The sequence below is a fragment of the Somniosus microcephalus genome, chromosome 13 (genome assembly GCF_052327205.1).
Source record: "Somniosus microcephalus isolate GS21.2 chromosome 13, FLI_Smic_1.0, whole genome shotgun sequence".
Lineage (NCBI taxonomy): Eukaryota > Metazoa > Chordata > Chondrichthyes > Squaliformes > Somniosidae > Somniosus > Somniosus microcephalus.
The window spans coordinates 176,319,514-176,344,541 of record NC_140999.1 but is presented as its reverse complement, the minus strand read 5'-3'; the positions used below and the strand labels follow the sequence as shown (position 1 = coordinate 176,344,541).

General features: G+C 43.1%; 1 protein-coding gene across 6 annotated transcripts in view; it reads left to right on the top strand.

The window, feature by feature from the left end:
- The window catches only part of LOC147108802 (calcium-responsive transactivator-like), a 90,209-nt gene that overhangs the window by 1,495 nt on the left and 63,686 nt on the right, over positions 1–25,028 (top strand). For all 6 annotated transcript variants that reach the window (XM_086005648.1, XM_086005649.1, XM_086005650.1 and 3 more), the window contains exons 2-6: positions 3,266–3,342; positions 10,158–10,242; positions 17,005–17,149; positions 18,991–19,191; positions 24,133–24,297. In XM_086005648.1, the coding sequence (XP_085861774.1) occupies positions 3,266–3,342; positions 10,158–10,242; positions 17,005–17,149; positions 18,991–19,191; positions 24,133–24,297 (673 nt within the window). The remainder of the gene's footprint in view (positions 1–3,265; positions 3,343–10,157; positions 10,243–17,004; positions 17,150–18,990; positions 19,192–24,132; positions 24,298–25,028) is intronic.

Genomic DNA, 25,028 nt, shown 5'->3' with positions numbered 1-25,028 from the left:
TGGAGGAGAGGCTGGTGTCGATGGAAGAGGTGAGTGGACTGGTGGGGGGGGGTGGGGGGGGGGGGGAAACGTTGGTAGTTTAGCGGATTAATAATGGCGAAGAAGAAAAGGTGTCCGTGCAGACAGCAATCAACACCTCATCAGCATCCTGCTCAGCAAACCATCGTGCTGCCATCCGATGGACAGGGAGCATTGTTGCTAAACACCCACCACTTCGCATCTGTTTCTGTCACTGCCGATGTGAACAACCTCGCCTCATGTTAACTGCATTTCTATATGTATTTGCGTAACACGGATTGGCCCCTAAAATGTGTAACCGGTTAATCAGATCAATCTCATTTAATCAGATCAAATATCATTTAATGCCATACGACTGTAATAGGATTGAACTGATTATTTTTCGATGAACAGTGCCTTCAAACTACAACATATCTGAGCACAAAGAGATCAAATAGCAAAATAAAAATGTTGATCTCCCTTTACAAGGTGCAAAAATATGCATAATTAGCCAAATAGTCACCAGTGTTAATATTTGCATAATTTCTTTCTTTCTGTACCTTTCTGCCATCTTGCTTTTCCTGGGAGATGGGGTATATTAACACAGCTTTAACGAGGTCAGCTGCAAATAAGATAGATATGACATGGGAACTTTAGTCATTTTGGAATAGGGCAGGTGAATACTCCATTTAAAAATAACTAGGGATCTATGGCTTATTTGGTTAGCAGTCATCCATTTGGATGGGTGTGGGGAAAGGCTGTCTATTCAATTGAGAAATTAAACACACTCGAAGCAATTAATAAAGTTGCTTCACATTTTATTTGTACATTTTATATCAACAGAATGAACCACTCATTTTATGTGGCTGCTTGATTTTTCACTCCCTTCCAAACCCCCTGTTGCTTGCAACTGTTTTACCTGTACGGTCTTAACATTCAAGTTTTCTAGAAGAAAAATGCTGGAAATGTACACAATGAAAAGGTAGGATTTTAGTGTGTGCTCAATTTGATTTTACATTTATGTCAGAAAACAGAATAATTTACTGTAACACCTGACTAATGCTCAAATACAAAACTAGTGTCTGGAAACAGGAAATGAAAATAACTAGCATTGATGCAGGATGAAAGCTTGTAAACACAACGTACTGAATAATTAGCAAACACATACCTTCTATTACAGAGTGCCAATTTTATTTTTATTTTACTTTTTTTTTGTTTTGTGGAGTCCCCAATGATTGGATTTCACTAAACCATATGCGCCATAATTGGGAGATAACATACAATATTTCTCAAATGATTGAATGTCTGTCCCAGCACAAATTTTTCAACTCCAAACAAAACTAAACTGGCCCACTCTTAATGATCAACTGATTGAGGATTCATTTTTTAAAATTTGGTCACGGGATGTGGGCGTCGCAGGCAAGGCTAGCATTTATTGCCCATCCCTAATTGCCCTTGAGAAGGTGGTGATGAGCCGCCTTCATGAACCGCTGCAGTCCGTGTGGTGAAGGTACTCTCGCAGTGCTGTTAGGGAGGGAGTTCCAGGATTTTGACCCAGCGACGATGAAGGAATGGCCATATATTTCCAAGTCAGGATGGTGTGTAACTTGGAGGGGAACTTGCAGGTGGTGGTGTTCCCATGCGCCTGCTGCCCTTGTCTTTCTAGATGGTAGAGGTCGTGGGTTTGGGAGGTGCTGCCAAAGAAGCCTTGGCGAGTTGCTGCAGTGCATCTTGTAGATGATGCACACTGCAGCCATGGTGCGCCAGTGGTGCAGGGAGTAAATGTTTAAGGTGGACGATGGGGTGCCAATCAAGCGGGCTGCTTTGTCTTGGATGGTGTTGAGCTTCTTGAGTGTTGTTGGAGCTGCACTCATCCAGGCAAGTAGAGAGTATTCCACCACACTCCTGACTTCCTTGTAGATGGTGGAAAGGCTTTGGGGAGTCAGGAGGTGAGACACTCACCGCAGAGTACCCAGCGTCTGATCTGCTCTTGTAGCCACAGTATTTATGTGGCTGGTCCAGTTAAGTTTCTGGTCAATGGTGACCCCCCCCAGGATGTTGATGGTGGGGGATTCGGCGATGGTTGAATGTCAAGGGGCGGTGATTAAACTCTCTCTTGTTGGAGATAGTCATTGCCTGGCACTTGTGTGGTACGAATGTTACATGCCACTTACCAGCCCAAGCCTGAATGTCATCCACGTCACAGAATCACAATCACAGAATCACAGAAACCCCACAGTGCAGATAGAGGCCATTTCGGCCCATCGAGCCTGCACCGACACATATCCCACCCGATCCCCGTAACCCCTACACCAACACATATCCCACCCTATCCCCGTAACCCCACATATTTTAATCCCCCTAACACTAAGGGTCAATTTATCATAGCCAATCAACCTAACCTGCACATCTTTGGACGTCTGCACGTCTTGCTGCATTCGGGCATGGACTGCTTCATTATCTGAGGAGTTGCGAATGGAACTGAACACTGTGCAATCATCAGCGAACATGCCCATTTCTGACCTTATGATGGAGGGAAGGTCATTGATGAAGCAACTGAAGGTGTTTGGGCCTAGGACACTGCCCTGAGGAACTCCTGCAGTGATGTCTGTTGCGGGGTTGGCTGAAGACCAGTAATTAATTGGTACAGTGTCAGAAGAGGCGAACACCATTCTTCCATTATGAAGAATTGATATTTGGACCAGATCATCAAAGAGTGTGTTTAAAACCATGATTCCTATATTTTGTAGAATTTGAGATGGAACTTTACACAAGCATTTTGTGTATGGCTGATAAATATATTAGTTGCTTTCAAGTGATCAGCTCAAGGATGCCTCAGCTACCAACAGAAAACAGTATCCTTTATGGGCCAGAAACCACTTTTAAACTCCGAAGCAGAAGTCCAGTCTGTAAATTCTGCAGTGATGTGAGTCCGGAGTGTTATTTTTTGTTCTAGAGCAGCAAACCAAAATAGACACCGTATCCAAGGGTCTTCTGCTAGTTTTCAGGACAGGTCGTAACAGTACCGTTGAGCTGCAACTCAAACACTGTAAAATGAGCCATTCACGTGGTTAAAAGTCAGGTAATAATTGCAGGCTAGTCTGCAAACATTATTTCAGTTTACCATGAGCATTGTATTTTTAATAGCTCATCGGTACTGTACCCCAGTGAAGTGAATATTTAAATGTGAACAGTCCTAAATTAGCTATTATATTTGGTTTGTGGCTCCTCAATGTAACTAAACTTTTCTAATGATTTTTGATTTTAGATGTTGGATGAAAACAATCATTTGATACAGTGTATCATGGATTACCAGAGCAAAGGCAAAACTGCAGAATGTTCTCAGTAAGTTTTTTTTTTAATTGTCATTTTGAACTTTGTTTTAAATAAAGTTGCCAAAATAGTACAGGCTGAGTTAACCTCCTCACCGCTGCAGAACACTTGAGCACATACCTCTGCACCTGTGAATGCAAAGGGCCTGACATTTATACGTATGAGTGGTTGAAGGAATTGAGTGAGGTTGCTTAGGTGAAGGTTTGATGTTGAGGAAATATGTCTGAAGATAATACAATGTAGTCAATTTAGGGTTGTGTTCTCAGAATGATATTTATTAGTAGAGCCCAATACAAATACCAGACCTGGGACAGAGGTACAGGGATCATGGGTCTTGGATCAATAAGACCACTACAGCTCTGATGTGGAGATCTTTGGCCAACATAAATGTTCAATCCAGTATATTTTTCTGGTACTATTATACATCTCTTGGTGTGTACTAAATAAAAAGTAATAGATTGAAATGGCAAATATTGATATCTTTATCTGTTAACAAGAGATGGGTATAGTTAGCGGGATTGAGATTGTAACAGCAATAGAAAGTTTGGTGTTACTCAAATTTACAAGTTCTTGTGGATTTAACAGCCTTGTTTATGATTTAACTCTGACTCGATGGTTTTTAAATGTTAAGGCTTATAGTGGGAATATTACCATCCCTACAGGATGGTGACCATTATTGTGGAACACAATGTATAATTCAGCAAATATGTCTTTTTGCTGGCAAGTGACCATGTATTTTCTTGTAAAACTTTCTCCTCTTCCTGTTATGATAAGAAGCTGCATGATACCAAGGGTGTAAGACTGCTGTGGAAATGGGATGTACAAGCTTAAACAGGAAAGCTCACTATCGGAAAAGAAAAACCCAAGAACATTTTTTTTTTTTTTTTAATGCCTGAGTGTACTAATGGCCTGTAATAGTCTTTGGGTTCTGCTGATTGTATAACCTACTCACACTTTGCTTTGTGGTTTGCGGTGCTGTCTGAATCCCATGATTGACTTGTACCATTGAACCTCCCTCCCTAATATGTATTATTCGGTACCTTTTTGAATAATGGCAGACTATTACAGGTAATCATTATGCTGGACTTTCACTAGTGCTGATTTGGTCACTAATACAAGACCTGCATTGCCTAAATGCAGCCTTTGGTTTCAAAAATAATTTCACCTTTTTATTTTGTAAAGACATACAAATTGTAGGCATGGTACAATGTTCTGTGATAGTAGAATAAACTGTAGAGCAGTTTGCAATTTCCACTGGGCAGGGATGAGCCAGCAGCAGACCTGAACTATATTTCCATAAAAAAACACAACCAGCTGATCATTATATTCTACAAAATGCAATCCAAAAAAAATGTCTTTATTGGTTTTCTCAACCGTGTGAAATTGAAACTGTTGTACAACTGATTATGAACAAATTATAAAGGTAATTAGGCTATTTACACTAATGTATTATGGTTGAGTTAATGCATAGTGTGTTGGAATTTGGTTTTCTTCAACACATTAGTTTTGATGGGGGAATCTTGTTTATGATTTATATTCTTGTGTTGCCTTTAGTTTGGTAGAATGTTGCTGACATTTGGAAGTGTGCATTGTCCATGGGGTAAAATAATGGTGCATCATGGACAGTGATGTAACCAGGCCAATCTTATCCAGTTGAATGTTGTAAATTTGGTGTGTGCTGACTTTTTGTATTTGTATGGTGGATAATAGATACTCCAGTGACGTTAATGAAATCACTGGGTTCAGATGACATAACTGATTTACCACCATAAATTCGCTTTATTAATACATTTACATAACATAACATAAGAAGTAGGAGCAGGAGTGGGCCATACAGCCCCTCTGGCCTGCTCCGCCATTCAATAGGATCATGGCTGATTATTACATCAGGTAATAATTTTTCGTTCCAATAATTTTTCTTGCCATTGCAGGAGCTTTCTTTGATTCAAAGGTTTTACTGATGTCAATAGCACTTGGTGACGTGCAGAAAATGGTATTGCCAGCTTAATGATCTTGAACTTGAAGGTCAGGTGACAGACCCTCAGCATTACTAAATAACAGATCTTTTATTCACTGAATGTAATATCTGGTATTTTTGGGTGTTTAAAATTCAATAAACATAAATCAGGGTTTTGGTAAAATGTGATGGTGGGTATCATTGCCCAGCATGTGAAGTTCAACTAACCCCCAAAGTATTTATTTATTTATAGGGACAGGAGTAGCCCCTCGAGCCTGTTCCGCCATTCAATTAGATCATGGCTGATCTGTAGCTTAACTCCATCTACCAGACTTGGTTCCCTAACTCTTAATACCATTGCCTAACACAAAACTCAGCTTTGACATTTTCAATTGACCCCCAGCCTCAACAGTTTTTTGGGGGAGGGAGTTCCAGATTTCTACTACCGTTTTGGGTGAAGTGCTTTCTGACATCACCCCTGAAGGGCCTAGCTCTAACTTTAAGGTTATGCCCCCTTGTTCTGGACTCTCCCATCAGAGGAAATAGTTTCTATTTATCCTATCAATTCCTTTAATCATCTTAAACACCTCAATTAGATCACCCCTTTTTTACTTGCCCTCTATTATATTTGCCAACTTGAATATCTTTTTCTCTGTTTGATTTATTTCTTTGTAATTTTTTCTGTTCTTTATTTCTTTCCTGGTTGTTCCTTCTCTCCCACATTAAAAGTGGGAGAGGACTATCATATTAGTTCTTCGTATTTTAGTTTTTATTCTGTCCAACCTAGCCACTCCGATGATCCAATTTTCTGTCTTTCCCTCCCCCACCACACCAGAAGCAAGAGTTAATGAAATAATGGGAGTGACAGCTGTCAGAGCATTTATCAGAGAGTAGCACCTTCAGCTGGGGAGTAATTCCTTGAGTACTAACCGTATTGGATGATGTGCAATGTTGCACATATCGTTACCAGACCTTAAATGATTTAAGGGGAAGGAAAGTCTGGGGAAGTACTTCTTCATCAAAGTACATCCTCATTATTGCAGTAAATTATTATGATGGACTCAGTAGATTTTTTTTCCCATTTTAGTAAAAATGTAATATTTTCTTACTGCTATGGATAACATTGCCAATGGAGTGCATCTCGTCTTCTAGAGTGGTCTAAAAGGAAACAGCAGGGAGCAAGCAGGAACTGCTCGGGGAGTCAGCTGATCCAGGAACCTGTACTTGTTTGGGAAATCAGCTGGGTTCATTGTAGCTCACAAGCCATTTTGATGCTCCTTGTTATCAGTGATGTCACTGGCACAGCCTAGCCTGGGGAAGGGGCCCAAGGAGGAGGACTTGATTTGAGAGTTTCTGTGCTGCTAAACCATTCGATGCATCAAACAAAATAATGCTGGTCTATTATATTATCTTGCTCTGTAATATTGGGGAGGTGGGATTACTCCCTGGACTTTTCCCTTTTAGTATGCCTAGTGCCAACTTTATAACTGTAGGTCAGTAACTATATTTAAAATGAATTCTACATTTTCAGATGCTCTAGTCTCAGATTTCAAGCTGCACTGCAATGGGCATGGGCACTCGCTATAGGTGAGATGTTTGTAAATTCATACATAGCTAGCTCAGAAGATGAAGTGCCTTGTGTTGAAAGGGTGGCTGGAATCTAAGTGGTAGATCTGCCAGATACTACAGTGCTGGCCTTCATAGCAAAAGGGTTAGAATACAGGAACAGGGATACCTTGCTGCAGCTGTACAGGGCACTGGTGAGACCACACCTCGAGTACTGTGTACAGTTTTGGTCGCCTCATCTGAGGAAGGATGTTCTTGCCATGGAGGGGGTGCAGCGGCGATTCACCAGGCTGATACCAGGAATGGCGGGAATGACCTATGAGGAGAGACTATGTAGTTTAGGGATGTACACACTGGAGTTTAGAAGATTGAGAGGGGACCTCATAGAAGTGTATAAAATTCTGACAGGTCTAGACAGACTGGATGCAGAAGGAATGTTTCCCTTGGCGGGTGAGAACAGAACTAGAGGACATAATTTAAGGATAAGGGCTAAACCATTTAGGACAGAGATGAGGGGGAATTTCTTCACTCAGAGAGTGGTGAACCTGTGGAACTCATTGCCACAGAGGGCAGTGTACGCCAGCTCATTAAATATATTTAAGAGGGAATTAGATATATTTCTACGGGCAAAAGGGGTTAAGGGTTACGGAGAGAAGGCGGGGACGGGATACTGAATTAAAGGATCAGCCATGATCTCATTGAATGGCGGAGCAGGCACGAAGGGCCGAATGGCCTACTCCTATCTTCTATGTATCTATGTATATCTTCTAGTCATTGATAGTGGCTGATATAACCCATAGGAATGTCTGCAAAATATTTTGTCCTAGGCTCCTGGCTGATTTGAGTGAAGACTGTAAGACCGTGAAACAGCATTAAAACTAACATAAAGTCAAATGAAAAATCATAATGTACATTATTAAAATGCAGCGAGTACTTGTAAAAGAAAGACTTGCATCTCTGTAGTGCCTTTCATGACCACCGGATGAAATAAAGTGCTTTACAGCCAATGAAGTACATTTTTGAAGTGTAGTCACTGTTGCAATGTAGGAAACGCGGCAGCCAATTTGTACTCGGCAAGCTCCCACAAACAGCAATGTGATAATGACCAGATAACCTGTTTTTTGTTATGTTGATTGAGGGATAAATATGGCAGAATCAAATCTGAAAAGTTACCACAGGTCCTTTTACTATTTTCACACCACAAGCTTGTAAGTTTTTAATGAGATAGATATTATAAGAGTTACTTAATTTTTCACCACTTAATGTAGAAAAAGTTAATCTCAAATTATATACAAAAGTACAATAAGTAGTAAGAATGAATTTGTAGAATTGATTTGAATTTGTGACTTGCCTTCTCACAACTGATAGTTTGAGGCTCCATTCACAAAGCTTCCCATTTACTCTGAATTTTGTGAGCAGTTCTCCTCTACTCTCAGCCATTCTTAAATAAGACACACATCTATCAATTGATTTAGTTGTTTATTTTAAAGCCTAGTTTGTAACACTATAGTCTCAAGTCCTTGGCTTCTGGTTGGTCCTTGTATTCCATCTTCTTGTTCCATTTCTGTTTATGGCTCAAATTCTGCCCAGGTAATAGTCATGGAAGTGCGCTCTTCCTGGCTTAGTGGAGGTTGTCATTGGGCAACCTTGTGTGTAGTCACTAGCCTATGCAGTCGCTGAGCAGGATTTGCCCTGTTGCTCTACCATCTGCTACAATCGTTGTTCCTCATTTTGGCACAGCTCAGGGCTTCTTATCTCCTGGGACATGCTGCTATGTACAAAGGACATCCTGTGGAGAAGGTGTATCTGTCATAGAAGTTCATCCAAGCCTTGGCTCCCTTTTGGACCATGAGATCTGATGAATGTAATGGTTTACATGAAAAGGGAAATCACCAATTAAATCTAATATCGATACATAGAACACAGGTCCCTGGAAGAAAACTGCTGCAATCATTGTTAACTTTACTGTAACAAATTTAGTGTCAAATTTAAGGACTTTTTTTTAGAATGGGAAGGGGAGCGGAGAAACTAGTCTTAACATTAAGCAGGAGTATGCTTCTTAATTATATCAAAACCAAGTACTCTTGTGAAGCAAAATTTGGACTTCCCAACACTAACGGTCATTTTACTTGATGAAGCCATTAACCTTCTGTTGGCAGGAAAGAGCAACTGGAGAAGGTATATTAGGAAATGTCCCCAGGGGCCTTAAAGGATGGGACTCACCAAAATGTTCTGCAATGGACCCCAGAAATTCATTGGAAGCAATAAACTATAATGACAGCTAAAAAGATGATTTCTAAAGTTGACATTACCGTTCCTTTCTGTAGCTTGTTCTTGCCAGTATCTTGGGTAGCTGGTGGGTGATTCACTACAAGCTGCTTCATTGAGGCAAAGTACTGGCAAAAGATGGCTGCTGTTCTTTATTTGCTGGCCTTTGAGCCGCACCCTTGTTTAGAATGTAAAATATTGGATGCCTTGTGTTGTCTGAATACATCTAATTTGTATAAAGATGTTCACATTCCAACTTGCCAACTTGGTATTATGATCATCATGTCTATATATCTACCTGGTGTCAGAGGACAAGGGTCTTTGTATCACTGTTCAGTGCTAGCTCCTTAGACCAGTCATTTAACCTTCTCTATTTTATACCCAGAGGCCAATTTAGTGAGAGTTGGGCAAGAAGAGGGTTGGGAAAATGCAGATGACATTTTTTAATTTTGTATCCTGTTACTGGAATTGGTGACTAACTCAGCACATGACCATAGATTAGTTCAGCTCTTGGACATATTTGGTATTGTCAACTTTTAACTTTAGTTTGTTTTGGTCAACTTGAAAATTAAACCATTTTCCTGATATGTCGCCCTGTAATTCACCATATCTGATTCATTTGTTTTACTATATTTATTACCAAATAATTCACTCAAGTGTAGGTCCATTGAATGAAATAAAATATGGAGTAGAAAAAATGGTTACTTAATAATGCATTCACATAAGTGATCTATGTGGGACTGCCATCTACAGCCACATTTCGAATCTGACTGGGAAGGGTGCTAAAAGCCACTTCTAATGTCTATTTGAGCTATAAATTAATGACTCAAATTGATCCTGTATTAGGAGGCCGCCTGAAAGCAGTCATAAGCGGTTTCTTTTCAGATACACTTCTGTATGTCAGGGCCAGACCCAACCAATGAGAAGACATGTGAGTTTCTCATTACCATTCTTATCATTATTGCAAAGATTTACATTACATGCATTCCTCCATGAATTAAAAAAAACCTTTTCCCTGTGTTCTTCCATTTCTTAGATACCAACAAATGCTGCACAGAAATTTGGTTTACCTGGCAACAATAGCAGATTCCAACCAAAACATGCAGTCGTTGCTACCTGCTGTAAGTAATGCACCAGTGGCTGTACTACCAGGGTTTGTAGTAAGCTTAGAGAGCCAAAAAAGAGCTACAATTGTGAATGAGATTTCTAGATCATTGTTATACCTGTTAGCATTTAATTCCATCTCCTCCCTGCAAATCACTACAGATCTGGCATATAGATATTTATGGGAATTGGTGTACAACGGTATATTTGGGTAGTAATTAACAAAGAAATGCATATTTGGAGTTTCATTTACAACCTTTTGTTAAATGCACAACTCTTGATTAACTTGCAGTCCCTTGGCAAATGGCAAAATGGCAAAACCGCTTTTCAGTGATTACACTACCCCTGGTGCTGATCTGTTGTTAAAGCTCTTTCTACAATTCCATTGAGCTGTGGATCTATTACATTTGTGAAAGGATTCTTGTAATGCAGTTGTGTTGCACTATCTTATTTATATCAAGGGTTTGGAGAACAAAAATGAAATGACATCAGCCCAAACCTAGAAAAATTGTTATTCAATATATCAGTAATATTGTTGGACAACCTCTGTGGTCCATCTGGTTTTAAAACAAAAAAATGAATTGTCTTTGCGTTGGTTTGAATAGACTCTTTACAATCCTCACAGCAGAATGATTTGAAGTACCAGAATTAGCAGAACTCTGATTAACCTGGTAAAGTATTTATCCAGTACTGATTTAAAAGGGCTTACTCTGGGTTTAATAATATGCAAAGATTTTGAATGAACCAATGTGTGGTTAAAATCAACTAACCAGATTTCATAGAAACATGGAAACATAGAAGATAGGAGCAGGAGTAGGCCATTCGGCCCTTCGAGCCTGCTCTGCCATTCAATGAGATCATGGCTGATCATCCAATTTCAGTACCCTGTCCCTGCCTTCTCCCCATATCCCTTGATCCCTTTAGCCTTAAGAAATATATCCAACTCTTTCTTGAATATATTTAATGAACTGGCCTCCACCGCCCTCTGTGGCAGAGAATTCCACAGGTTCACCACTCTCTGGGTGAAGAAATTCCTCCTCATTTCAGTCCTAAATGGCTTACCCCTTATCCTTAGACTATGACCCCCTGGTTCTGGACTCCCCCGCCATCGGGAACATCCTTCCTGCATCTAGTCTGTCCAGACCTGACAGAATTTTATAGGTTTCGATGAGATCCCCTCTCAATCTTCTAAACTCCAGTGAGTATAAGCCCAATCGACACAATCTCTCCTCATACGTCATTCCTGCTATCCCAGGTATCAGCCTGGTGAATCTTCGCTGCACTCCCTCCATGGCAAGAACGTCCTTCCTCAGGTAAGGTGACCAAAACTGCACACAATACTCAAGGTGCGGTCTCACCAAGGCCCTGAACAACTGTAGCAAGACATCCTTGTTCCTGTACTCGAACCCTCTTGCTACGAAGGCCAACATACCATTTGCCTTCTTAACCGCCTGCTGCACCTGCATGCTTAGCTTCAGCGACTGGTGCACAAGGACACCCAGGTCTCTTTGCACTTCCCCTTCTCTCAATCTATTGCCATTCAAATAATAATCTGCCTTTCATTTACAATAATCTCAAAGTTCCTGCTAATAAAAATTGGTTCTCTGTGGATAGAGGCTAATTGATTGTTTTTTAAAAATTAAAGATTATTTAAAAAAAAAAAAAAACGTGCATAGTGATTTAAGAAAGAAAGAACTTGCATTTATATAGCGCATTTCATGACCTGAAGATGCCCAAAAGTGCTTTACAGCCAATGAAGTACTTTTTGAAGTGTAGTCACTGTTTTAATGTAGGAAACGCAGCAAACTTCCATAATCGGCAACAAAATAAATGACCAAATAATCTGTTTTTAGATGGTGGTTGAGCGATAAATATTGGATGGGACACCCGGAGAACTCCCCTGTTCTTCTTCAAATAGTGCTGTGGGATCTTTTGGCCCCGATTTTCTGCCAGCCGTCGGGCGGGTTTTCAGGCGGGATGGGGCCGAAATTTGCAGAAATAGGGGGTCGCGACCCCCCCCCCCCCCGCCTGATTCCCCGCCCCGTCCGACTTTCGGACCACTGTTTCTCTGCGACCCGCTTCAGTCCCGCCCGCCGCTGGCGGGACTGGCCGTCGGGACCCTAATCACCAATTAACATAGAAACATAGAAGATAGGAGCAGGAGTAGGCCATTCGGCCCTTCGAGCCTGCTCCGCCATTCAACGAGATCATGGCTGATCATCCAAACCCTAGCACCCGGTCCCTACACCGACAGCCATCCCACCCAAGCCCTATCCCCGTAACCCCACGTATTTAATCCCCCCTAACACTAAGGGCCAATTTTTTTTTTTAATCATGGCCAATCAACCTAACCCGCACATCTTTTGGACTGTGGGAGGAAACCGGAGCACCCGGAGAAAACCCACGCAAACACGGGGAGAATGTGCAAACTCCACACAGACAGTCACCCGAGGCTGGATTTGAACCCGGGTCCCTGGCGCTGTGAGGCAATAGTGCTAACCACTATGCCACCGTGCTGCCCGGTTTTTAGATGGTGGTTGAGCAATAAATATTGGATGGGACACCCGGAGAACTCCCCTGTTCTTCTTCAAATAGTGCTGTGGGATCTTTTGGCCCCGATTTTCTGCCAGCCGCCGGGCGGGTTTTCAGGCGGGATGGGGCTGAAATTCACAGAAATAGGGGGTCGCGACCCCCCCCCACCCGCCTGATTCCCCGCCCCGTCCGACTTTCGGACCGCCGTTTCTCTGCGTGTTTAATGCCATTTTAAGGGGCCCTTGCTATTTTCAAGGGTTCCCCACGCTAAACATGCCTGCGGGGATCCCCGCTGATGAAACCTGGCGTGAAGCTTGCCGGCTTGCTTGCTGTCAGCTGCAGGTCATTCGGGAAAGCTGCGATTTAATCGGAGAGCATTTGTATGTTGAAGGACCTTGTTGTTGCAGGCTTGGGGCTACTTCTTCAAGGCTTAGGCACAGCTGTGGAAGGTTGGAGCCTCACACACTTCTCCAATGTGATCTCCTGGGAAGCCCCTCTCGCCACCCTCACTCAGCGCTTCCTCAGCGGAGGCATCTACGAGAAGCATGGGACGCCTTTTTTTCCTTCCCTTCTTGCCATTAGAGGATCTCCAGCAGCAGAGGCGGGAACAGCAGGATGAGCACCAGGAGCACCAGGCTGCTGCTCACTCACCTGAAGCTGCAGAGGCCAGAAGGGGCCAGCGCTTGGAAGTGGCTTGAGAGCACCTTGCTGTGCTTTAGGGGGCCATGAGGACCCGTTTCTGCACTGGCAGTCCTACTCAGAAGGACTTCCATGAAGGTCTGGTTTCTCTGTTCAATAGATGGCCAACGCTCCTCAAGAGATGTCATTCTCTTATGAGCACTCACCATGTTTTCCGTACCCTGGCGATTTATCTCCTCCATGGAGGTTGCCAACCTTTCCATGGTGATGCATTCATGCGCCAATGATTCCACAAAGGCTCTGCTCATGGTCGCTATGGACTCCTCCATTCGCTCCACACTCGCAGCGACCCTGGAGACAAAACCTGCCAGAGACTCCTGTATCTGCATGAAGATCCATCACCTCTTTTGCGGATGGACCCAAAGGCAGAGGGTCGACATGCAGCGCAGCTGAGCTGAGCTGGCAGAGTCCTGCGCCCTCCGACGAGGACTCTCCACTGCTGTCCCTGTCTCTAGAATCTGCTGAGGCTCACTTGTCACCTGGTGTTTCACAGCTCACAACACTACTCTATGTCCCGAAGGTCCCCCCGAGGTGTGAGTGTCTGCGCTGGTGCTGGGTGCGCTTACTTCTGCTGACGCTGCGCCCTCAGAGGTTGGAGCTTCCTCTGAGGAGTCTGGCTGCACAGCCTGTTCCTCCTACACAGTGGGGACGGGGGCTCTGGATGGTCCTGTGGGGGAGTAGAGGAAGGAGTTAGAGATGTGATGCCAAGGTTACATGCACATTCGAGTTGACATCTGCTGACCGCTGCATCCATGCAGCCTTGGTCTCAGTGGGAGGCCTCTTCCTGCCTGACCTAGGGAAGAGGATCTCCCTGTGGGCCCTAACCCCATCTAATAATGCCTGCAGTGAAGCTTCGTCGAATTTGGAGGCAGCTCGGGGTCTGGCACTGGCCACAGCTGCTGCAGGCTCCTCTGCCATCCTGTATGGTTCGTTTGGAAGCCAACAGAGGAAGCAATGCTTGCTGTGGACCTTAAAAGCACCACGAATGATGACATCATACTGTGGGGCTTTCTGACTAGAAATGGACAATTAGCTGTCCACACGCTGGAAATTAATTGGCCACTTGAGGGAAAATTGCGTGCAGCTGGCTGACCCATTTTTTTGTGGGTCAGAACCCCACATTCGGGGAATCCGACCATTTCCCCCACAATCCACAAAATCAGACCCTTTATGTCCACCTGGGAGGGTAAGGTGGGGCCACAGTTTAATGTCTCATCCAAAAGTCTGTACCTCGAACCGTGCAGCACTGAAAGAGTGTCAGCCTAGATGTTTGTCCTCCAGTCTCTGGAATGGGGCTTGTGGCCACAACTATCTGATTCAGAGGTGCAAGAGTGCTACCACTGAGCCAAAGCTGACACATTTTAATGTTCAATATTTGTTTTTTTGTGCTCATGAAAAGGAACTACATTTTTCTTTCTATCTAGATTTCAAATCAAGTTCTGACAAATCATGTACAGGATAGGCTAGAGGCAGGGTATCAAACTCCTTTAGTCCAATGGTTTAATAGAAACCTCAGATGATTCCACTTCCTACACCAGCTATCCATTTGGCTTTTCTGAATGAAACTAGCAATTTATGACACATTCTAGACCATTTTATGTTGTGTTGCAAGCACTAGGAGCTGTCTGGGATGAGACCGCCTCAACCCCTTATACGTCGGACCCCTACACCTATCAGAGAGAACTTTTCAGTCCAATAGGTTAAAAGATATTGGTTTTACACTGAGTCACCTTTTTGTCTTCTCCACCTTGCATTTAAGGCATTACAGTTCCAAAAAACTCCTGACTTTATGGATGGTACAGTCTAATTACCCAACTTCTAATCAGCCACTTTCTGTGTTCTGCTCTCTACCATTGAACAATTTTATGGATATTCCCACGATGGTTTGAGTATCTGACCACTCAATTATTTTAACTATCAGTGCAGCTGGAATAATCAGAAATGGATTTGGTGGGTGTGACTGGTAATCAATCACCAGCTGGATTAATATTTCACACTTAACCAAACTAAAAATGATTTACAAATGTGAAATAATGCACAGTGCTCAAATTGATTTAAGGATTTAGTCACAGGTTCTTCGAGGAATTGCATCACCTCTCAGTTCCTGGTGTTCCTTCATTCAGGCCAAAGAGGGCCGTAGATCACTTGTATCTAGCACTTGTAAACTAAACTTGTTTTGAACTGATGGAAAAAGCTGCCATTTATCAATAAAGTTTTCTCGGTATGGAAGGATTTATTGTACCTAGGTTATAAAACAAATACTGTACTTTTGCATAACTTGAGAAAGTCAGTCTTAATCTTTTGTGCAATGCTACACACGTGGGCAGGCACGTGTTTCAGTGTTCGGTATAGGGATCAGAGTAAGAATACTGAAGTACTAGTGTCTAAATGTCTATGCAAAGGAAACATGAGGATCACGAGGGCAAACAATTTAAAGCCCCCACCCCCCCACCAACCCCACTTCTCATTTTCTCATGAAGTTGCTGACTTATAATGTAGTAGGTTTCAGGCCCTAGGACCTGGTCTTTATGTGTAAGCTTAGGCAATGAACACCAGCAGGTTGATTGGGGGGGGCGTGGGGGTTGATATACAGCAGCTGAACCTGACCCTATTCGCACTTGTACTTTCCAGCAGGAGAGGGAACCCTGGCCTTGTCCTTCACTAGCCTGTGTGGCACTGAGGCCAACTGTTTCATCCTTGCCACTATCCTGACTTGAGATTAGCAAACCCGGCACAGAGTGGGGGTCTCAACCCTGAAAACCATGCTGGATTGTTACACTAGCTAGTGCGTTTACCAGTTAAGAAGTAGGAGCAGGAGTAGGCCATACGGCCCCTCGGGCCTGAAAGTGTTCTGTTGGGGTTTCTATTTGGAGCAAGCTTGAATATTGATCCTCCATTGTATATTTGAGCACATCATCTGCTGCTGACACTTCAGTGCAGTGATTGAGGGAATGCTGCATTGTTGGATGTGCTACTTTTTTGGATGAGCTGTTGCACTGATCTCATCTGCCTGTTGAGGTGGATTCTAAGGATCCTATGGCACTTTTCAAAGAACAAAGAAATCTCCTTGCGTGCCCGCTAACATTCCTCCTTCAGCTACCTATCACCAGAAAACAGATTATCTGCTCGTCCATTCATTTCCTGTGTGTGGGACCTTGCTGGGCGCAATTTAGCTGTGCATTTGCCTATATAATAACCATGACTGCACTTCAAAAACAAATCCATTCATTGTAAAGTGTTTTGGGATGTCTTGAGAATGTGATGTGCTGCTATATAAATGCAAATTTATTTGTTCTTTCCGTATGAATGTAATATTTTGATTCCTCTGCTGTGAAATCTCCTCTTCAGAGGAAGAATATCATAACTACTTGTAGAATAGAATACCTCCTGTGGTGATCTTTCAGGAAACTAATGACATCTAATATATATATATATTTTTTAAAGAATCTTGAGGTCTTTTCTCTAAATATCAGGTGCTGTGTTCATATTTTTAAAAATGCAATTGTTTAATTGTGTTTTTTCCCCCCCTGCCATTTCCTTTTACTTAGCCACCTTCCCAAAACCTGTCCATGGGACCAGGAGGAATGAATCTCTCTGGATCAAATCAAGCTTTGCATTCACAGAATGTTCCAAATGACACTATGGGAGGAGGCATTCCCCCTTCCCCACTAATGCAGAGCCAGATGAGCAATGGTAGGTTCGAGCAGTGCTACACTGTGCCAGTGTTCCTTATTTACAGTTTGTAGCCATGTTAAACTACTGGGATCTGCTAGATTGCAGGGGCAGAAAAATGGTAGATATGCTTATGGATTCAACAAAAATAATGACTTTTACTGTAACAACATCACCTAGTGATGTAGAAGCTTGCAAAAGTTTTGAAGTTAATATCCCAATCCAAATTATGAATGATAAATACTTTAAATGTGGATAATCTTTTTGCTTTCCATTTCTTTCATTCCTTTTTTAAAAATTCCCTTTCTCTCTCCTGTACTTTTTCTCTATCTATGAATGACTTCTTTCCTCTCTTTTTCTCTCCTCTCTCTCACTCACTCACTCACTCACTCACTCACTCACTCACTCATATCACTGGGAGTAATAGACAAGTAGATTTCTGGAGAGAGGGATCTGATCAGAGTGATGGATGGTGGCATTACAAGGCCATAGTATGGTAAAACAGATGTGAGGAGGGTGCCAGTGCATTATCCTTGTGTGACATGGTTGCTGCAGTTGCACACCCCAGCGCCAATTTTAATCCCTCCATCAAACACACTTCTTGGCCATTTTGTAGGGGCCTTGAAATGGGGAGCCCAGGTACCAATTGGAAACAGACTGGGGCCTCATTAGCAAATTGGGATCCTCTATCAATAGAACCCTGCTGCAATTTTGAAGAACCAGTGGGTGGAGTGTGTACTGTGCATGCTCTGCCCATTGGTACTTGTTGAGTGGCATAATCAGCGGTCCTTCAGGGACTGCTGCTGGGAGGGTGGGGAGGAGGTTTTGAAATGATTTTTATGAACTACTCCCCCCTGGTCCCAAATATTCAATCTTAAATACTCTGCTTGCCACCTCCCTAATGGAAGTGGTCACTTGAAAATTGCCTCCTTTCCCCCCCCCCCAATATTGTTCCTTTATCCCATGATTGTGGTTACAGTGCCCAAACCTGGGTGGAATAGCGTTGGAGAAAGGGGAAAACTCCGATGGTACAGCCTGCTTCTGTGTTCCCAGCCTGAGCTCAATTTCCTTCTTTCTTGCTGGGACCAGGGGTTAACCCTACTTCAGTGTAACTATATTCTAAGAGATTGGGTATGTGATGGGCTCCACTCACCGTCCATAACAGGATGCAGCTGGAGTGTTTTGCCACAGTTCAGCTTAACTTTATTTGGGGGCATGGGCTCAGGTTTGAGTCCTGGTCAGGGTCCGGGCTGCTACAGTGTGCGGTTTCTGGTCGATTTTAGTTGGTGCTTGGGTGGGCCCTGAAGACGCTGCTATTGTTTGTAGCCATCCCGCAACCTGTGTAAGGCCAGTTCCTTGGAGGAGCAGCCAGGGCGAGATCATCTGCAACAACTGCACCTGGAAAGGCCTCATCTCTGTCTCCAGCTTGGCCCTGGGGGCCCGGAGCAGGTAGGACGGTGCGGAGCTGGAATTGAGAGTAAGGGTACTTTACTTCCAGATTGCCAGCAGCAGAGCTTGCTAACCTTACTCAACCTTAACCCTAGCCTGTAAAGAGCTCAATCTATTGTAACAAAGGGTGTATGTGTGTGCACTTCCCACCCCAAGCTTTCTTGTTGCATCTGAGTGAGATTGCTAATTTATGATTGATTTGTGCTGAGAACCTATCCCCTTAACTTATGCATTTTCAGACAATTTATTAATTTCACATAAGATCCTTGCAACTGGAATAGAAGGAAGACTCTATCCTATTGATCTAGGATTTAAGTGAGCATGGGCCACTGAGGTGTATGCCAAACGATTGAATGACTCCAGAGGTTACCTGAACAATTCACTGAGAGTGAATCTGGCTCTGTTTATTTTAGGTCCTACTCATGTTTCGGTGCAACAGTCAGGGCCAGCCACGATACCGAGTTCTTCAATGACCATGCCTGTAAATAACCATGGAACTGCAGGTGGTTATAGTCACTCTGTACCCTCATCACAAGGCATGCAGATGCAAAGTCAGAGTCAGTCGATGGCAAACTATGGATCCCGGACAAATATGAGCATGCAAACCAGTCAAGGTAAACTTTCAAAAGCTGCCATGTCATATTATTGTAATGAATAATTTTGCTTTTCTGGGCTATTTCACAGAATCACAGAAACCCCACAGTGCAGATAGAGGCCATTTCGGCCCATCGAGCCTGCACCGACACATATCCCACCCGATCCCCGTAACCCCTACACCAACACATATCCCACCCTATCCCCGTAACCCCACGTATTTAATCCCCCTAACACTAAGGGTCAATTTATCATAGCCAATCAACCTACCCCGCACATCTTTGGACTGTGGGAGGAAACCGGAGCACCCGGAATAAACCCACGCAAACACGGGGAGAATGTGCAAACTCCACACAGACAGTCGCCCGAGGCCGGATTCGAACCTGGGTCCCTGGCGCTGTGAGGCAACAGTGCTAACCACTATGCCACCGTGCTGCCCGTTGTATAACATTTCTGTGGATTTATTTGGTTAAGTTTAATTCTTCCTTGAGTAGATTGGCAAAAAAACCCGCTCACTTTTAACAATTTCCTAACATGGTCACAGATATTCTTGAGCAGTTGGATAAGTATTTTTATAGCTCTTTTTTTTTCCTGCCCATGTAAAACCAGTTATGTAGCAGTCTCAAATTTGCACTAGTTCTAATTTGAATATCTTGAAGCTTGAGTGCAACCTCAGGTCATTAAACAGTGAAGAGAGGCTGTTTATTTTCTTCCTGATGCTCAGTCTGAAAGGCTAGGCTAAAGACCCTGCTCCCAAGCTATCATCTAAGCCATTCTTGTCCAGCTAGCAGTAGGAGGCATTCAAGAGTGCAGCTATGTCCCTGTCGGAGGTTTGCTTTTTTTTCTCTCCCTTCTACATGGCTATAATTGGGCAGTAAGAGGCGCTTCCTACCTTTTCATTCAGAGGCTAGTGCTTGAATTTATTGCCTTTTACGGATACAGTTTTAGCTGTTGGCTTCTGCAAAACTGGGAAACTCTGTTGGAATGTGAGAGAAGGCTAATGAACCTGGTCTGGGCCCTTAGCAAAACAACTGTTTCTGTAGAATTTGCCTTTCTTCCAAGTTCATGAATACAAAACATTGGCCCAGAATTTGTGGTGGGTAGTAAACTAACAGCGTTCGCTGTTATTACCCCTTTGAAACTGACTGCAACTTCAGGATGTAGCGCACGCGCATCTAAACATGGAAATCCTGAAGTTGCGGTCAGTCATTCACTGCTCCGACACACGCTGTGCCGCCCCCCCCCCCCCCCCCCACACACATAGCCTGTAATCAGTGTAATCAGGAAAGATAGGCAAAAAGGAAAGGGAGGTGGGGTAGCATTACTGGTTAAAGAAGGGATTAACACAATTGTAATGAAGGATATTAGCTCTGATGATGTGGAATCTGTATGGGTAGAATTGCATAGTGCCACAATTTGTGCAGAGCTTGACACGGTATTTTTGACTATATTGGGGGGTAGAATTGAGAAATACTAAGGGGGAAAAAAACGTTAGTGGGAGTGGTATATAGACCTCCAAACAGTAAGGCGGAGGTTGGGGATGGCATTAAAAGGGAAATTAAAGAAGCATGCAACAAGGGCACAGTAGTCATCATGGGTGACTTTAATCTACATATAGATTGGGCTAACCAAATTGGTAACAATACTGTGGAGGAGGAATTCCTGGAGTGTTTACGGGATGGTTTCCTGGACCAATATGTCGAGGAACCAACCAGAGATCAGGCCATCTTAGACTGGGTATTATGTAACGAGAAAGGATTAATTAGCAATCTTGTTGTACGAGGCCCTTTGGGTCGGAGCGATCATAATATGATCGAATTCTTCATTAAGATGGAGAATGAAGTAGTTGACTCAGAAACAAGGGTCCTCAATTTAAATAAAGGAAACTACGATGGTCTGAGGAGCGAGTTGGGTAGGATTGATTGGGGAATGGCACTTAAAGGGTTGACGGTGGATAGGCAATGGCAAACATTCAAAGACCGAATGGATGAACTACAGAAGTTGTTCATCCCAGTTTGGCATAAAAATAAAACAAAAAAGGTGACTCAACCGTGGGTAACAAGGGAAATTAGGGATAGCATAAGATCCAAGGAGAGGACATACAAATTGGCCAGAAAAAGCAATAATCCTGAGGATTGGGAGCAGTTCAGGATTCAACAAAGGAGGACAAAGAGATTAATTAAGAAAGCGAAAATAGAATATGAGAGTAAGCGATCAGGGAACATAAAAACTGACTGTAAAAGCTTTTATAGATATGTGAAGAGAAAAAGATTGGTGAAGTCAAGCGTAGGTCCCTTGCAGTCAGAATCGGGGGAATTTATAATGGGGAACAAAGAAATGGCAGACCAACTAAATACATATTTTGGTTCTGTCTTCACAAAGGAGGACACAAATAACCTCCCAGAAATACTGGGGAACATAGGGTCTGATGAAAGGGTGGAACTGAAAGAAATCAGTATTTGTAGGGAAATGGTGTTAGGAAAATTGATGGGACTGAAGGCCGATAAATTCCCAGGGCCTGATAATCTACATCCCAGGGTACTTAAGGAAGTGGCCCTAGAAATAGTAGATGCATTGCTGGTCATCTTCCAGAACTCGATAGACTCTGGAACAGTACCCATGGATTGGAGGGTAGCTAATGTTACCCCACTATTCAAAAAAGGTGGCAGAGAAAAAGCGGGGAATTATAGACCGGTAAGCCTGACATCGGTAGTGGGGAAAATGAGAGTCCATTATAAAAGATGTAATAGCAGAGCACTTGGAAAGCAGTGACAGGATCGGACAAAGTCAACATGGATTTACAAAAGGTAAATCATGCTTGACTAATCTACTGGAATTTTTTTAGGATGTAACTGGTAAAATAGATAAGGGAGAACCAGTGGATGTGGTGTATTTGGACTTTCAGAAGGCTTTCGATAAGGTCCCGCATAAGAGATTAGCATGCAAAATTAAGGCACATGGGATTGGGGGCAAGGTATTGACTTGGATAGAGAACTGGTTGGCGGACAGAAAGCAAAGAGTTGGAATAAACGGCTCTTTTTCCGAGTGGCAGGCAGTGACTAGTGGGGTACCGCAAGGATCGGTCCTAGGACCCCAGCTGTTCACAATATATATTAATGATCTGGACGAGGGAATTGGATGTAATATCTCCAAATTTGCAGACGACACAAAGCTGGGTGGGAGGGTATGCTGCGAGGAGGATGTCATGAAACTCCAGTACGATTTGGACAGGTTAGGTGATTGGGCAGAAACATGGCAAATGCACTATAATGTGGATAAATGTGAGGTTATCCACTTTGGTTGCAAAAACAGGAAGGCACATTATTATTTGAATGGCAATAGATTGGGAGAAGGGGAAGTGCAAAGAGACCTGGGTGTTCTTGTGCACCAGTCGCTGAAGGTAAGCATGCAGGTGCAGCAGGCGGTTAAGAAGGCAAATGGTATGTTGGCCTTCGTAGCAAGAGGGTTCGAGTACAGGAACAAGGATGTCTTGCTGCAGTTGTACAGGGCCTTGGTGAGACCGCACCTTGAGTATTGTGTGCCGTTTTGGTCGCCTTACCTGAGGAAGGACGTTCTTGCCATGGAAGGAGTGCAGTGAAGATTCACCAGGCTGATACCTGGGATGGCAGGAATGACGCATGAGGAGAGATTGTGTCGATTGGGCTTATACTCACTAGAGTTTAGAAGATTGAGAGGGGATCTCATCGAAACCTATAAAATTCTGTCAGGCCTGGACAGACTAGATGCTGGAAGGATGTTCCTGATGGTCGGGGAGTCTAGAACCAGGGGTCATAGTCTAAGGATAAGGGGTAGGACATTTAGGACTGAAATGAGGAGGAATTTCTTCACCCAGAGAGTGGTGAACCTGTGGAACGCTCTGCCACAGAGGGCGGTGGAGGCCAGTTCATTAAATATATTCAAGAAAGAGTTGGATATATTTCTTGAGGCTAAAGGGATCAAGGGATATGGGGAGAAGGCAGGGACAAGGTACTGAATTTGAATGATCAGCCATGATCTCATTGAATGGCGGAGCAGGCTCGAAGGGCCAAATGGCCTACTCCTGCTCCTATCTTCTATGTTTCTATGCTGATTGTCCATAAATGTACAATATTGACCAGATAGCATTCAGTGAGGACAGGAGGGGGTTGAGGCTTGATGCCCCCGTTAAACAGATTTATGATGCCTCCTATCTAGCATAACGCAAGATCAGCCACTTGAGTCAAGAACCAGAGGGCTGCCAGTGAGAATGAACTAAGGCTCATATGAGCCATGGCCTCCAGGAGAGGAAAGGGAGTTGGGGGGGCAGGGGGGTGGGGTGGGGGTGAAGGGAAAATGCTTTTCTACACTGGTATGAGCGGGGAGTTACGTTGTTGATGCTTGCTCACATTGCGACAGTGAAGTTGGGAAGGAAAAGCGACGCACGTGCACACTCAAAACATATGTGTAGCCTGCCACTTCCTGGCCTTCAACTGCACATTGAAATTCTGATGATTGGAAGCTGCTGATGAGCTGGTCGACTCTTTTAAATCATCCAAATGTGAATGGCATTGCAGCAGGCTGGCAGTGCTTGTTATTCACTTATTTTTTTTTTTTGGCAGGACTTTGCACCAGCTGCTTTTATTCTGGAGCTGATGTATGTTCTCACCTTGTTGAAATTTCTTTTTAATGGATTCCTTTTTAATGGATGTTTATTAACGCATTCAACTTCAGTTAACTTTAAATGGAGCCAACCCGGGATTACATAATACAGTTCAGTCATCTCAGTGTTTAGCATGAGTTTCACTTTATTTGACCACCAAAGAAAATATCTGATTTGCTGATGTAATCTGCTGATTCTATTAGAATGTACCTCATTGGCTGTGAAATGCTTGGGGACATCCTGAGTACGTGAAATGTTCTTTCTTGAGCACTATGCAAAATTATTTTTTTAGCAGAATTGCTCATTTCAGGTTATTTTTCAGTTCCCATGATGCACCAGCAAGCTGCAACCTCACATTACAATACACCACAAGGAGGTGGTCAGCATTACCAGGGGCAGTCGACCATGGGGATGATGGGACAGAGTAACCAAGGCAACAGCATAATGGGGCAAAGGCCAATGGGCCCTTATAGGTCATCACAACAAGGTATGATTTGCATAGCGTCACAATTTGTGCAGAGCTTGACACGGTATTTTTGACTATATTGTCCAGTTCCCTATATTGTAATTTTTGACTATATTGTCCAGTTCCCTATATTGTAGTTTTCTTTCTTGATTCTGTCCTTAATGAATGGAGTAAGTTGCTGTTCAGGAAATTCTGTTGTCTTCAGCAGGATATGTTGAGGAAGAAGATGCACTGTAGAAGCATATAGCAGGCTATTATTACACACAAAAGGCAACTGTTCTTATATCAGTATTATAGTTTAAATGTTATCCATTATTGTAGAGAAAAACCGGCAAAGAGCAATAGTACAGAAAGTTGTGATTTTTAAGCACTATCTTTAGAGTTGTACTAGCTGATCTTCTGTGGCATTTTCAAGGGTAGATCTAGCACATGGGGTAGTAATGTTTAACTGCTTTACCTTGCTTGTTCCTTTAAGGCCAGTGTTCAGTTATTCCCTGCAGGAAAATAGTGTAAATAGATCTGAGGTTAATTGTTGTTGCAAGTTTCTCTGGTTTGCCAGCTGCTTGATTTATCTCTGTTATCTCAACAACCTCTTCAGGGTTATCTGTAAGTTAGAAGACATAACTATATTTCTTTCCCAAAGATTGTTGGATTGTAATTTGTTGGTGAATTAGAGTATGATGTCCAGAGTGTGGCAGATGTTCTTAAAACTATTTTTTCGCTGTGTTTAAATTTCACTTTGTTGTTGGACT